The sequence below is a fragment of the Scyliorhinus torazame genome, chromosome 11, assembly GCF_047496885.1.
Source record: "Scyliorhinus torazame isolate Kashiwa2021f chromosome 11, sScyTor2.1, whole genome shotgun sequence".
Classification (NCBI taxonomy): domain Eukaryota; kingdom Metazoa; phylum Chordata; class Chondrichthyes; order Carcharhiniformes; family Scyliorhinidae; genus Scyliorhinus; species Scyliorhinus torazame.
This window is the reverse complement of record NC_092717.1, coordinates 219,099,774-219,116,124: the sequence shown is the minus strand read 5'-3', so window position 1 is coordinate 219,116,124 and position 16,351 is coordinate 219,099,774. Positions and strand designations below refer to the sequence as shown.

Below are 16,351 nucleotides of genomic sequence, written 5' to 3'. Positions count from 1 at the left end.
TGGGGAAAGGGCAAGGGGCTCAGGGAGAGGGCAAGGGGCATGGGGAGAGGGCAAGGGGCATGGGGAGAGGGTAAGGGGCATGGGGAGAGGGCAAGGGGCACGGGGAAAGAGCAAGGGGCTCAGGGAGAGGGCAAGGGACACAGGGAGAGAGCAAGAGACACAGGGAGAGGGCAAGGGACACAGGGAGAGGGCAAGAGACACAGGGAGAGGGCAAGAGACACAGGGAGAGGGCAAGGGACACGGAGAGGGCAAGAGACACAGGGAGAGGGCAAGAGACACAGGGAGAGGGCAAGGAACACAGGGAGAGGGCAAGAAACACATGGAGAGGGCAAGAGACACAGGGAGAGGGCAAGGGACACAGGGAGAGGGCAAGAGACACAGGGAGAAGGCAAGAGACACAGGGAGAGGGCAAGAGACACAGGGAGAGGGCAAGGGACACAGGGAGAGGGCAAGAAACACAGGGAGAGGGCAAGGGACACAGGGAGAGGGCAAGGGACACAGGGAGAGGGCAAGAGACAGAGGAAGAGGACAAGGGACACAGGGAGAGGGCAAGGGACACAGGGAGAGGGCAAGGGACACAGGGAGAGGACAAGGGACACAGGGAGAGGGCAAGAGACACAGGGAGAGGGCAAGAGACACAGGGAGAGGGCAAGGAACACAGGGAGAGGGCAAGAGACACAGGGAGAGGGCAAGAGACACAGGGAGAGGACAAGAGACACAGGGAGAGGGCAAGGGGCACAGGGAGAGGGCAAGAGACACAGGGAGAGGACAAGGGGCACAGGGAGAGGGCAAGAGACACAGGGAGAGGACAAGGGGCACAGGGAGAGGGCAAGGGGCCCAGGGAGAGGGCAAGAGACACATGGAGAGGGCAAGGGGCCCAGGGAGAGGGCAAGAGACACAGGGAGAGGGCAAGAGACACAGGGAGAGGGCAAGAGACACAGGGAGAGGGCAAGAGACACAGGGAGACGGCAAGGGACACAGGGAGACGGCAAGAGGCACAGGGAGACGGCAAGGGACACAGGGAGACGGCAAGGGTCACAGGGAGACGGCAAGGGACACAGGGAGATGGCAAGAGACACAGGGAGACGGCAAGGGACACAGGGAGATGGCAGGGGACACAGGGAGAGGGCAAGAAACACATGGAGAGGCAAGAGACACATGGAGAGGGCAAGAGACACATGGAGATGGCAAGGGACACATGAGAGGGCAAGAGACACAGGGAGAGGGCAAGAAACACATGGAGAGGCAAGAGACACATGGAGAGGGCAAGAGACACATGGAGATGGCAAGGGACACATGAGAGGGCAAGAGACACAGGGAGATGGCAAGGGACACATGGAGTGGGCAAGAGACAAAAGGAGAGGGCAAGGAGCCCCCAAACAGGGATAGGACATGTGGAGAGGAGGCAGTGGAGGAGCTGGGGAGTGTCATCTATACGGTTGGGCTGAGGAGGGGCACGCACAGCCATCATTGGATACCTTGGGCCTAACCAATCAAATGCAACAGTTTGATTATATGCACCCAATTCTTTAGATAAAGGGGCTTCTTTTTCTAAATTTTTGAAAAATATATAGATGCACATACTTATCATATTCTTCTCATTGAAATGGAGGATACTAAAAGCAGTGTTCTTTCAGGGCACAGAAGACAGAGGGTAGCAGTAGAAGGGTGTTTTTCTGAATGAAAGGCTGTGACGACGAGCGATGTTCCACAGTGATCAGTTATGGGGCCTTTGTTGTTTGTGGTGTATATAAATGATTTGGTAAAAACTGTGGCTGGTCTGATTGGTAAGATCGCAGATGACATGAAAATTGGTAGAGTTGCGGATAGTGAAGAAGGTTGTCAGAGGGTACAGCAGGGTGTAAACTAGTTGGAGTCTTGGGCGGAGAAATAGTAGATGGAGTTTCATCCAGACAAGTAATAATAATCATCGCTTATTGTCACAAGTAGGCTTCAATGAAGTTACTGTGAAAAGCCCCTAGTCGTCACATTCCGGCGCCTGTTCGGGGAGGCCAGGACAGGAATTGAACCCGCGCTGCAGGCCTTGTTCAGCATTACAAGCCAGCTGTTTAGCCCACTGTGCTAAACCAGCTTCTGAGTGTGAGGTAATGCACTTTGGAAAGTCCATTGCATGTAGGAATTATACAATAAATGATAGAACTTTTGCGAGTACTGACGGGCAGAGATATCTGGGCGTACATGTCCACCAATCACTGAAAGTGGCAACGCATGTGGATAAGGTGGTCAAGAAGGCATACGGCATGCTGGCCTTCATCGGTCAGGGCATTGAATATAAAAATTGGCAAGTCATGTTGCAGCTGCACAGGACCTTAGTTAGGCCTCATTTGGAATACTGTGTACAATTCTGGTCGGCACACTACCAGAAGAATGTGGATGCTTTGGAGAGGGTGCAGAAGCGGTTTACTAGGACGTCGCCTGGTATGGAGGGCATTAGCTATGAGGAGAGGTTAGATAAACTGGGTCTGTTTGTACTGGAACGACGGAGGTTGAGAGGCGACCTGATCGAGGTCTACAAGATTATGAGTGGCATGGACAGAGTGGATAGTCAGATGCTCTTTCCTCGGGAAGGAGAGTCAAGTACTCGGGGACACAGGTTTAAAGTGCGTGGGGAAAAGTTTAGAACAGATGTGCGAGGCAAGTTTTTTACACAGAGGGTGGTAAATATATGGAATGCGCTGCCTGGGGAGATGGTGGGAGCAGGTACGATAGCGGCATTAAGGAGCATCTAGACAAATATATGAATAGGGTGGAAATAGGAGGATACGGACTCTGTAAGTGCAGACAGGTACCATGGTCGACGCAGGCTTGGAGGGCCGAAGGGCCTGTTCCTGTGCTGTATTGTTCTTTGTTCTGGTAGAATTAATGACACTGAAATGCTTTTGGTCAGTGACTTTGTGCTCCTGATTTCAGGCAAATATATGCTCGCTTGATTGAAATGTAAGTTTTTCTAACAAGCTAGTCCTTAGGTAGAGCACTGGAAGAACAGAATGCCTTGGAGCTGCAGGATTCTCCAGTGTGCAAGTATCTGCAGAGACTGGAGATGTGGCCCACGCAGGTGGCCTCATCCTTTTAGTCCAATGAAGGGGAGTGCAGAATCAGAAAAGGGAGAGAAATGTCATTTTCCGTAGAGATATTGCAACAGCATGCCAGTGTAATTCTCTCTGAGTCATTGCAATGAACTATTTCCTGTCGTTAGTGCCCTCTCAGCTGTGAGAAACATGTCTCTAAATGCCACAGTGCCTGTCAACACACACTCCAGCATCAAAGCACTGGTTGAAGAAGCTGCGAGTATTGCGTTAGAAGCCAGGAGCAAAGCTGATGTTGCGCTGAAGTCGGTGAGTATCTTCTACTTGTAAATGGCTAAACCAAGGTATATAATCTTTCTCACTGTTCAAAGCCCACCTCTTAAAAGTTGTTTCCTATTTGCAGTGAATTGGTACAGTATGAAGAAAATGTTTATGGTTTTGTTACAAAAACCGGAGGCAAAGCTTACAGTGTCAGTCACGGTTCACACACTCACTTCTTAGTCACAAGGGGCGAGGTTTTACGGCCCCTTCGCGGCATGGGTGGGGCTGCAAAAGGGTTTGGAAAATACAGCGAGCACTTCAAAACTCCATTGTCTTTGCCGACACCAGAAAATCCCACGGGCGAGAGGGGCCGTAAAACTCTGCCCAAGCCTGTGGGATCAAGTCCCACCGCAGAAACCAGAGAACAAAATTCTCCAGCGCAGTACCGAAGGGGTGCTGCGCTGTCCATGATGCTGTCTTTTGGCTGAGGTGTTAAGCTGAGGCCCCGTCTGCTTTCTGAGGTGGACATACAAGATCCCGAGGCACTATTTTGAGGAGGAGAAGGGGAGTTATGCCCGGTGTCCTGACCAGTATTGATCACTCACTCAACATCAGTGTAGCTGCCGTCTTTCCTACATTGAAAGCTGCCAGAGTACCCAAGGGCCATAGGCTGCTCTCCCCTTTGAGAGAGGGTTGACTGTTGGTGATTTAACCTGAACATAGAACATAGAACATTATAGCGCAGTGCAGGCCCTTCGGCCCTCAATGTTGCACCGACCTGTGAAACCACTCTAAAGCCCATCTACACTATTCCCTTATCGTCCATATGTCTATCCAATGACCATTTGAATGCCCTTAGTATTGGCGAGTCCACTACTGTTGCAGGCAGGGCATTCCACACCCTTACTACTCTCTGAGTAAAGAACGTACGTCTGACATCTGTCCTATAATAATGATAATAATAATAATAATAATCGCTTATTGTCACAAGTAGGCTTCAATGAAGTTACTGTGAAAAGCCCCTAGTTGCCACATTCCGGCGCCTATTCGGAGAGGCCGGTACGGGAATTGAACCGTGCTGCTGCCTTGTTCTGCATTACAAGCCAGCTATATCTATCTCCCCTCAATTTAAAGCTATGTCCCCTCATGCTAGCCATCACCATCCGAGGAAAAAGGCTCTCACTGTCCACCCTATCCAATCCTCTGATCATCCTCAATTAAGTCACCTCTTAACCTTCTTCTCTCTAACGAAAACAGCCTCAAGTCCCTCAGCCTTTTCCACAGCTCAGGGGAGGGATGAGGTTGAGAAGGCGAAGCCTTCGTGGTAACCTCAGCCGGTACGGGAATTGAACCCGCGCTATTAGCGTCACTCCTTATCACAAACCAGCTGTCCAGTCAACTGAGTGAACCAACCCCCTACATTATAGCAGTGACTATATTTCAGCGGCTGCAAAGCACTTTGAGACACCCAGCGGTTATACTACATAAATGCAAGTCTTTTTTGTTAGTTTTTGCAATGGATGAGTTCTTGCTAACACCCCACCCCTCACTTTCATTGGAAATGGTCTTTTGCCAACGCAGTTGCTTCTCAGTTTTGCTGAGGCACTGCATTTGCTCATTGATGATTCTTTTTGTTACTGGATTAAACAATTGATTGATTTTCTGGGACACTGTGGCACTCCGGTGGGAATTATAGACAGTACAAGTCTGCAGTGTTACCTGGTGTCATTTAGTGGTGCTTGGGCACCTAAATACTTTTATGTTTACACCTACATTTTTATGGTCAGATACAAAATGACTATGGTGATCGGGTTTGACTGTTGTTTTGTTAGGTCTCTGTCGCACAAACCACCATGTTCCCCATTCTCTTCTCTCACCAGGAACTCATCCAGTTTTCTCTAAGTCATGTTTGCACTGTCCTCCTCAAAGTCCATTCCTGCACTTTATTACAGGACTGCTTTTCAATCATCATTAACTCCGGTACTACCTACCTGGCGATCACACTGATGATATCCGTCAACCAGAGTGTGGAAAGAGATCAAACAAATTATTAAGTGGAATTATATCAGTGCAGAAACACTTCAAATACATAGAAATGTACTTGCCAAAATGGCAGCACCAATCATTGTACTAATGCATTACTTATATTAATGGCTGCCACAACGTAATGTACTTTTTCTGTGTGACCTTACTGCTCATATTAATCTTGCTATAAATGTTGCTTCTGTACCATTTTACTAGGCAATTGGTCCTGAAAAGTCACTTGAGGAGGTCGGCAAGAAGTCAGCTCAGCTCAGTTCAGAGCTCCTGGGTGATGCAAATGATTTGAAAAGAAAAACTGCTGGTGAGTAACTTGTCCATTTGAGGCATTCAACATTAATCTCAGCACTCTGTCTTTGGTGAAAACCATTGAACTGAATGAAAGAAATGTGCTGTGGGGAATGGGAATAATTGGATGGCTCCTACGCAGTACCGGCATAGGCACAATGAAATAAATAACCTCTTTCCGTGCTGTATTATTCAATCTTTACTGTGAAAATCTGTCTTTTCTGTGAAGGAACAGATTATAAACTCGCATTCTAGGCATTTCTAAAACCACTCTGCAGAAAACGAAGGGGCAGTTTTGATGTCAAGCAGGATGGGCGTGCAACCCCTGACCTTCAAATGTGCAAAGTCAGAGAGGTGTGAGCTCTTGGGTCCAGATGTTCACTCCTGGGTTGGGCGTGCAGAGACGGGAGAATTCATGGGATTTAAAAATGCATGCCCGCAGTTCTAATTAGCATTCCAGTGGGGCCGGGCTGGATCAGTAGTGGGGCCTCTCATCTCCAGAACAAGTGTGGAGGCTGCTACATAGTGGAGGTGGGCTGGGCGGAAAGCCTGCCTCTCTGCTGTCGATTCGATGTGGGGTCCACCAACCCTGGGAAGAGTGCGGAGGCTGCCAGGTGTGGAGGTAGGAGTCTCTGTGCCCTGGCACTTTGTTGACTTAAATTTTAAAAAGATTGAAGCAAAGGTCCTATAGCACTCACTCCCCAATCCCACACACACCCATGCCCCATCCATGCCTACCTATGCCACCTCTTGCTCCACCACCCACCCTCCTATGGTTCCTCATCGGCCCATGCTAAACCATACCTTTCTACCCACACCTCCCAGTGGTCCTTCATACCTCCTAAACCAACTTGGTGCCAACCCATGGCAACACATTCCCCCCACCCATCCAACACCTTTTGCCTTTAACCCCACCATGGTAACTCACCCAGTGGGTATTTTCTGACAGCTAGACAGTTCTTTGACAGTTTAAGCCCATTACAACCTATTCCTCACCTCATAGAGCCCAAGTCGCAACTGTGCATAGACCCAATGGGTGTTTTTTGTTAATTATCTGGTAATGTTATGAAATAACAAGCATATAGATTTTTTAAATGGTCATACTTAACAAGAGCAATACGATGTAGCACATCAAGTTAATGGACTGCAGTTACTGTGGTGTTGTTTCTTGACACGTTCTGTTGACCGAAGTGATCTCTCCTTCTTGATATGTTCTATTGACTGAGGTGATCTTTTCTGTTGTCTCTTCTGGCTACGCACTGAGGGTCTCAAAAGTCTACCTTTTATACCCTTTTCTGGACATGGTCTTATTGGTGATTGATTAGTTTACACTTGAATAGGGTAAAATCTAATATTTACCATCCTGATTCGGATGCTGTAAATTCCCAATTCACTTGACCAGTTTGCTGTTATTTTGTTATGAGCTTGATTATTTTATTGTTATCTTTATCCTCATGTCTTTATTTACTAAGTAGGAGATGTTGTCAGCATTCCCTTACCTTGATTCTTATTTACAAAACTTATTACATTACAAAATGTGCCTTTCAATCCCCTTCTAATTTAATCTCTAAAGCTACAAACCTTTACTAACCAATTTTAAACATTAAATTGAGTAATCCTACAACAGCTTTGACAGTTCTTTGACAGCTTTGACAGTTCCAATGAGTTTATGCAATCTTTGCTTTTATGTTTACTTTTAACAATTTCAATAATCTCACCCGGACCATATCCAACGAGGTAACTTGCCGCTCCAAAGGAGCAACATGGCTATCCAAATAAATCCACCAAGTTCAGACCAGCTCTTACCACGTCCAGACTTTGCACTCAGGATTTCACTCTCCTGGCCTACCAAAGCCCCCACTTCAGTGGAGGTAGCTGGTGATTTAGATGGCCAGGGGAGGCATGTTTGGAAAGGGGGTTTACGATTTACGGTGTTACAATCCCAGTTGATGTTATAACTGGAGGGGATTTTAAAAATATATAAATTTAGTGTACCCAATTCATTTTTCTAATTAAGGGGCAATTTAGCATGTCCAATCCATCTACCCTGCACATCATTAGGTTGTGGGGGGTGAAACCCACACAAACACGGGGAGAATATGCAAACTCCACACGGACAGTGACCCAGAGCCGGGATCGTACCTGGGACCTCGACGCCGTGAGTAAGCAGTGCTAACCACTGCACCACCATGCTGCCCAATAACTGGAGCTGATGATCCCAAAATGGAACTCTGGCTCAGAATATCGTAAATCTTACTGTTTTCTATAAAACATGGACAAACAGGGCGGGATTCTCTGCCCCCCCCCCCCCCCCCGGGCCGGAGAATCGCCGGGGGGGGGGGGGGGGCCTGAATCCCACCCCGATGCCGGCTGCCGGATTCTCCGGCGCCATTTTTTCGGCGGGGGCGGGAATCACGTCGCGCCGTTCGGGGGCCGTTGGCAGTGGCTCCCCCGGTGATTCTTCGCTCCACAATGGGCCGAGTGGCCGCATGATTTCGGCCAGTCCCGCCGACGTAAATCAAACATGGTCCTTACCGACGGGACCTGGCTCTGCGGGCGGCCTGCGGAGTCCTCGGGGGGGGGGGGGGGGTGCATGGGAGGATCTGGCCCCGGGGGGGGGCCCCCGCGCTGGCCTGGCCCGCGATCGGGTCCCACCGATCCGCGGGCGGTCCTGTGCCGTGGGGGCACTCTTTACCTCGGCGCCGGCCGCTGTAACGGTCCGCCATGGCCAGCATGGAGAAGAACCCCCCTGCGCATGCGCTAGGATCACGGCAGCACACGCTGGCACTCCCGCGCATGTGCCGGCCGGCGGAGGCCCTTCGGCGCCGGTTGCCCGTGGTGCCAACCCCGCCAGCGCCAGCCTAGCCCCTGAAGATGTGGAGGATTCCGCACCTTCCGGGCGGCCCGACGCCGGAGTGGATCATGCCAGTACGGCCCACACCGCCGCGTAGGGGAGAATCCCGGCCTCAGTGTCTCAGGATCTCTAATTAGTTTCAACAACAAGAAAACAAACATGTATTAAACATGGAAATATTGGATTATAATACAATACTCCTTTATTGCCCCCTTAGCTTACCAAATACACACAAATTTATAGGTTAACATGGATTACAAAGTGCATCTGAAACTACAATGGTTTCATTAACATAAAAATCCCATTAAAGCATACGAGATGACTGTGGTAAGACACATTCCTCTCTGAACCCAAGTCAGTGTCTATGGTTTTCTCCTTAGAATCTCCCAAATGATTGTCACATCAGAGTTTCCAAAATCCACTCCCAAAACACGGTTTAAAATCTTCTCTCATAAAATTCTCTCTCAAACACTCCCTTCACTCACAAACTCTCACTCACACTCACACTCTCTCCCACACGCACACACACTCTCTTACACACACTTGCACTCACAATCTCTCACACACACTCACACACACTCTCTCACACACACTTGCACTCACAATCTCTCACACACGCTCACACACACTCTCTCACACTCACTTCTCACACACACTCTCTCACACTCACACACACACACACAGGGGGCGATTCTCCGATATGGAGACCAAGTGACCGCGCCGGCGTGAACGGGCCTACGCTGTGGCCAATTCACTGCCTGAGAGGGGGCCAGCGGCGGCGGCGCGGGGACCGCGGTGTGCGGAGTGCTGGAGCGGCGGCGCGGGGACTGCGGTGTGCGGAGCGCTGGAGAGGCGGCGCGGGGAACGCGGTGTGCGGAGCTCTGGAGCGGCGGCGCGGGGACTGCGGTGTGCGGAGCACTGGAGCGGCGGCGCGGGGACTGCGGTGTGCGGAGCGCTGGAGCGGCGGCGCGGGGACCGCGGTGTGCGGAGCGCTGGAGCGGCGGCGCGGGGACTGCAGTGTGCGGAGCGCTGGAGCGCGGGGCGGGGACCGCGGTGTGCGGAGCGCTGGAGCGGCGCCGCGAGGAACGCGGTGTGCGGAGCGCTGGAGCGGCGGCGCGGGGACCGCGGTGTGCGGAGCGCTGGAGCGGCGGCGCGGGGACTGCGGTGTGCGGAGCGCTGGAGCGGCGGCGCGGGGACCGCGGTGTGCGGAGCGCTGGAGCGGCGCCGCGAGGAACGCGGTGTGCGGAGCGCTGGAGCGGCGACTCGGGGACCGCGGTGTGCGGAGCTCTGGAGCGGCGACTCGGGGACCGCGGTGTGCAGAGCGCTGGAGCGGCGACTCGGGGACTGCGGTGTGCAGAGCGCTGGAGCGGCGACTCGGGGACCGCGGTGTGCGGAGCGCTGGAGCGGCGACTCGGGGACCGCGGTGTGCGGAGCTCTGGAGCGGCGACTCGGGGACCGCGATGTGCAGAGCGCTGGAGCGGCGACTCGGGGACCGCGGTGTGCGGAGCACTGGAGCGGCGACTCGGGGACCGCGGTGTGCAGAGCGCTGGAGCGGCGACTCGGGGACCGCGGTGTGCGGAGCTCTGGAGCGGCGACTCGGGGACCGCGGTGTGCAGAGCGCTGGAGCGGCGACTCGGGGACTGCGGTGTGCGGAGCGCTGGAGCGGTGACTCGGGGACCGCGGTGTGCGGAGCGCTGGAGCGGCGACTCGGGGACCGCGGTGTGCGGAGCGCTGGAGCGGCGGCGCGGGGACCACGGTGTGCGGAGCGCTGGAGCGGCGGCGCGGGGACCGCGGTGTGCGGAGTGCTGGAGCGGCGGCGCGGGGACCGCGGTGTGCGGAGCGCTGGAGCGGCGGCGCGGGGACTGCGGTGTGCGGAGCGCTGGAGCGGCGGCGCGGGGACCGCGGTGTGCGGAGCGCTGGAGCGGCGCCGCGAGGAACGCGGTGTGCGGAGCGCTGGAGCGGCGGCGCGGGGACCGCGGTGTGCGGAGCGCTGGAGCGGCGGCGCGGGGACCGCGGTGTGCGGAGCGCTGGAGCGGCGCCGCGAGGAACGCGGTGTGCGGAGCGCTGGAGCGGCGCCGCGAGGAACGCGGTGTGCGGAGTGCTGGAGCGGCGGCGCGGGGACCGCGGTGTGCGGAGTGCTGGAGCGGCGGCGCGAGGAACGCGGTGTGCGGAGCGCTGGAGCGGCGGCGCGGGGAACGCGGTGTGCGGAGCGCTGGAGCGGCGGCGCGGGGACTGCGGTGTGCGGAGCGCTGGAGCGGCGCCGCGGGGACCGCGGTGTGCGGAGCGCTGGAGCGGCGGCGCGGGGACCACGGTGTGCGGAGCGCTGGAGCGGCGGCGCGAGGAACGCGGTGTGCGGAACGCTGGAGCGGCGGCGCGGGGACCACGGTGTGCGGAGCGCTGGAGCGGCGGCGCGGGGACCACGGTGTGCGGAGCGCTGGAGCGGCGGCGCGGGGACCACGGTGTGCGGAGCGCTGGAGCGGCGACTCGGGGACCGCGGTGTGCGGAGCTCTGGAGCGGCGACTCGGGGACCGCGGTGTGCAGAGCGCTGGAGCGGCGACTCGGGGACCGCGGTGTGCGGAGCTCTGGAGCGGCGACTCGGGGACCGCGGTGTGCAGAGCGCTGGAGCGGCGACTCGGGGACTGCGGTGTGCGGAGCGCTGGAGCGGCGACTCGGGGACCGCGGTGTGCGGAGCGCTGGAGCGGCGACTCGGGGACCGCGATGTGCAGAGCGCTGGAGCGGCGACTCGGGGACCGCGGTGTGCGGAGCACTGGAGCGGCGACTCGGGGACCGCGGTGTGCAGAGCGCTGGAGCGGCGACTCGGGGACCGCGGTGTGCGGAGCTCTGGAGCGGCGACTCGGGGACCGCGGTGTGCAGAGCGCTGGAGCGGCGACTCGGGGACTGCGGTGTGCGGAGCGCTGGAGCGGCGACTCGGGGACCGCGGTGTGCGGAGCGCTGGAGCGGCGACTCGGGGACCGCGGTGTGCGGAGCGCTGGAGCGGCGGCGCGGGGACCGCGGTGTGCGGAGCGCTGGAGCGGCGGCGCGGGGACCGCGGTGTGCGGAGTGCTGGAGCGGCGGCGCGGGGACCGCGGTGTGCGGAGCGCTGGAGCGGCGGCGCGGGGACTGCGGTGTGCGGAGCGCTGGAGCGGCGGCGCGGGGACCGCGGTGTGCGGAGCGCTGGAGCGGCGCCGCGAGGAACGCGGTGTGCGGAGCGCTGGAGCGGCGGCGCGGGGACCGCGGTGTGCGGAGCGCTGGAGCGGCGGCGCGGGGACCACGGTGTGCGGAGCGCTGGAGCGGCGGCGCGGGGACCGCGGTGTGCGGAGCGCTGGAGCGGCGCCGCGAGGAACGCGGTGTGCGGAGCGCTGGAGCGGCGCCGCGAGGAACGCGGTGTGCGGAGTGCTGGAGCGGCGGCGCGGGGACCGCGGTGTGCGGAGTGCTGGAGCGGCGGCGCGAGGAACGCGGTGTGCGGAGCGCTGGAGCGGCGGCGCGGGGAACGCGGTGTGCGGAGCGCTGGAGCGGCGGCGCGGGGACTGCGGTGTGCGGAGCGCTGGAGCGGCGCCGCGGGGACCGCGGTGTGCGGAGCGCTGAAGCGGCGGCGCGGGGACCACGGTGTGCGGAGCGCTGGAGCGACGGCGCGAGGAATGAGGTGTGCGGAGCGCTGGAGCGGCGGCGCGGGGACCACGGTGTGCGGAGCGCTGGAGCGGCGGCGCGGGGACCACGGTGTGCGGAGCGCTGGAGCGGCGGCGCGGGGACCACGGTGTGCGGAGCGCTGGAGCGGCGGCGCGGGGACCACGGTGTGCGGAGCGCTGGAGCGGCGGCGCGGGGACCACGGTGTGCGGAGCGCTGGAGCGGCGGCGCGGGGACCACGGTGTGCGGAGCGCTGGAGCGGCGCCGCAGGGACCGCGATGTGCGGAGCGCTGGAGAGGCGGCGCGGGGACCACGGTGTGCGGAGCGCTGGAGCGGCGGCGCGGGGACCACGGTGTGCGGAGCGCTGGAGCGGCGGCGCGAGGAACGCGGTGTGCGGAGCGCTGGAGCGGCGGCGCGGGGACCACGGTGTGCGGAGCGCTGGAGCGGCGGCGCGGGGACCACGGTGTGCGGAGCGCTGGAGCGGCGGCGCGGGGACCACGGTGTGCGGAGCGCTGGAGCGGCGGCGCGGGGACCACGGTGTGCGGAGCGCTGGAGCGGCGCCGCAGGGACCGCGATGTGCGGAGCGCTGGAGCGGCGGCGCGGGGACCACGGTGTGCGGAGCGCTGGAGCGGCGGCGCGGGGATCACGGTGTGCGGAGCGCTGGAGCGGCGGCGCGAGGAACGCGGTGTGCGGAGCGCTGGAGCGGCGGCGCGGGGACCACGGTGTGTGGAGCGCTGGAGCGGCGGCGCGGGGACCACGGTGTGCGGAGCGCTGGAGCGGCGCCGCGCGGAGCGCTGGAGCGGCGCCGCGGGGACCACGGTGTGTGGAGCGCTGGAGCGGCGGCGCGGGGACCACGGTGTGCGGAGCGCTGGAGCGGCGCCGCGCGGAGCGCTGGAGCGGCGCCGCGGGGACCACGGTGTGCAGAGCGCTGGAGCGGCGGCGCGGGGACCACGGTGTGCGGAGCGCTGGAGCGGCGGCGCGGGGACCACGGTGTGCGGAGCGCTGGAGCGGCGGCGCGGGGACCACGGTGTGCGGAGCGCTGGAGCGGCGGCGCGGGGACCACGGTGTGCGGAGCGCTGGAGCGGCGGCGCGGGGACCACGGTGTGCGGAGCGCTGGAGCGGCGCCGCGGGGACCGCGATCTGCGGAGCGCTGGAGCGGCGCCGCGGGGACCACGGTGTGCGGAGCGCTGGAGCGGCGCCGCGGGGACCACGGTGTGCGGAGCGCTGGAGCGGCGCCGCGGGGACCGCGATGTGCGGAGCGCTGTGGCCGAGGATCATCGCAAGGGTGAGGCCGGGAATAGACCCCACCCCGACACCTAACACGCCTTGTCCTCCATGCGACAACGCCCGTGGCCCCACATGGACATGTGATGGAGTGTGTGTGATAGAGGGGACACCGAGGTGGCAGTGTTCAGAAATGGCCATGAGTCAGACGATCAGTAGCGATTTGTGGCTTACAACTCATCGCAGAGCGGGCTGTCATCATCCAGCATGGCAGTGTTCACACCCGCTTACGGAGGTAGCAGTCTACCGACAGTGACGAGGTGCCGCAGGTGCAGTGCGGCGTGATGGTGGTGCCGTGTCTGGTCGGGTTGGGCGTTGGTGCGGGACGTGTGTGAGGGGGGGTGCTGCGTGGTGCCAACGCGCGTGGTCAACGGTACCAGTGCCCTGAAGACCGATGCCCTCCCCCTAGTGAACGAACCATGCGCTGATCAGCGCATCGCGTGCCCGACGCCCCAGTCGGTTCCGTCGTGCGGCCTCTCGGCCGTATCCCGCGCCCCGATGGTGTCTATGCCCCGCCGCCCTTCCACCCCTCCTCTTCCCCCACCACACCCTCCTCATGATCAGCGTTGGCAGCCTCTTCGGCCTCACGTGCCTCCTCCACCTCCATGACATCGCCCCTCTGTTGGGCGATGTTGTGCAGAACGCAGCACGCAACGACGATCCGTCCGACCCTGTCGGGGTCGTAGTGCAGGGCGCCTCCTGATCGGTCCAGGCACCTGAACCTAATTTTGAGGAGACCGAAGCACCTCTCCACGACACCCCTGGTTGCTGCGTGCACCTCATTGTACCGGAGCGCAGTGGTGCACGTAGGTTGACATGAACACCATCCACGACGCCCTGTACCATCGGAATGCCGGCCACCTTGACGAATTGCGATGCCCTGGCAGCCTGGTGAGCGCGGGCCTCCAGGAAGTCGATGAACTGTCCCGCGACTGCATAGAGGTCATCGGTTACTGCCCGGATGCACCGGTGCACCGATGCCTGACTGATCCCGCACAGGTCGCCGCTCGGCGACTGGAAGGGGCCGGTCGCAAAAACATTCAAGGCCACAGTTATCTTCACTCTCACTGGGAGGGCATGTCCTCCCCCTGTTCCACGTGGCTCGAGGTGTGCCAGCAGGTTGTATATATGTGCAACCGTCCCACGGCTCATCTGGAGTCTGCTCCTGCATGCCACCTCCGTCATGTCCTCGTACGAGATGCGGTCCCGGTACACTCGGTCACGCATGGCAATCCTCCGCCGCCTTTGAACGACCACCTGATCGTCCTTGTCCCCAGGGCACGCTTCAGGATCTGTGTCGTCACCCTGTTCCCGGCTGGCGACGTGGGGGTGGTCCGCACCCTCCGCCTCTTCGTGGACTGGTCGGGCATGGTGGCCTGTAGCAGCAGCGCCTGGCATGGGGCCCTCCGCTGCCACTCCCTCTGCCCAGCCTCCATGAGCCTCCCTCCTCGCACGCGACAGTTTGCCATCTGCATGGCTGCCGCTGCCGCCACAGCGGCGAACAGCGACGCCTGCTGCGAAAACATCATGCACTTGAAGAGGGGCGTTGGTGTGGGAGGGAGAGGCAAGGACGGTTGTTAGTCGGGCGCTTTGACAAGCGGCAGCCAGAGCCCTTTGGATGAATGGATGCCCAGGCAGCCTGCACACTGTTCAATGAGACACGCACCATCCCGCCCACCACGGTATCCGTTTCCCGCACCGCTCAGCCCGTGCCTCCGCATCGCTCGGCCAGCAGACAGACCCCTTCACCATGGCGCAGGTTTGGTACGATGTCTTCGCCACCCTCCTGCCGCCGCACTCCATCGGGGGTTCTCCGTCCCGCAGCCAACTGTTAGCTGGGCCCCCACCCCCCCTCAACCCGGCAGGATGGTAGGATCATTTCCCCGCTCCGTCCTCCGTTCCCCTTCCCAGGACCACAACACCGCCACCGTCCCCAACCCCACGTCCCCCTTCCGTGCACACAACCCATCCTCATTGGCCTTGTCGTCTCCCGTCCCAGACCGCCATGCCCCCCACTACCCCACTCCCTCCCAACCCCCTCCTCCTCCCCCTGACCTCCTCCTCCCCCTCCCCCATACCCCCCCTTCTCCCCCCCCTACCCCCTACCCCCTCCCCCACGACTGGCTGACGATTTTATTTTGCAGGGGTGAACGGCGACGGCGTGACCTGGGGTACTCTCACTCACTCACACACTCTCTCACTCACACACTCTCTCTCTCACTCACACACACTCTCTCTCACTCACACACTCTCTCTCTCACTCACTCACACACTCTCTCACTCACACACTCTCTCTCTCACTCACACACACTCTCTCTCACTCACACACTCTCTCTCTCACTCACACACTCTCTCTCTCACTCACACACTCTCTCTCTCACTCACACACTCTCTCTCTCACTCACACACTCTCTCACTCACACACTCTCTCTCTCACTCACACACACTCTCTCTCACTCACACACACTCTCTCTCACTCACACACACTCTCTCTCACTCACACACTCTCTGTCTCACTCACACACTCTCTCACTCACACACACTCTCACTCACACACACTCTCACTCACACACTCTCTCACTCACACACACACTCTCACTCACACACACACTCTCACTCACACACACACTCTCACTCACACACACACTCTCACTCTCACACACTCTCTCTCACTCACACACTCTCTCTCACTCACACACTCTCTCACTCACACACACACTCTCACTCACACACACACTCTCACTCACACACACACTCTCACTCTCACACAGACTCTCTCTCACTCACACACACTCTCACTCACACACTCACTCACACACACTCTCACTCACACACACACCCTCTCTCTCACTCACACACACTCTCACTCACACACTCACTCACACACTCTCTCACTCACACACTCTCTCACTCACACACACTCTCACTCACACTCTCACTCACACACTCTCTC

The 16,351-nt window shown here is 58.8% G+C and overlaps 1 protein-coding gene across 1 annotated transcript in view; it reads left to right on the top strand.

Annotated features, from left to right (window-relative positions):
- lama1 (laminin, alpha 1) overlaps nucleotides 1-16,351 on the top strand; it is a 470,787-nt gene that overhangs the window by 348,337 nt on the left and 106,099 nt on the right. The window contains exons 40-41 of the mRNA XM_072468337.1: nucleotides 3,218-3,356; nucleotides 5,550-5,652. Coding sequence (XP_072324438.1) covers nucleotides 3,218-3,356; nucleotides 5,550-5,652 — 242 coding nt within the window. The remainder of the gene's footprint in view (nucleotides 1-3,217; nucleotides 3,357-5,549; nucleotides 5,653-16,351) is intronic.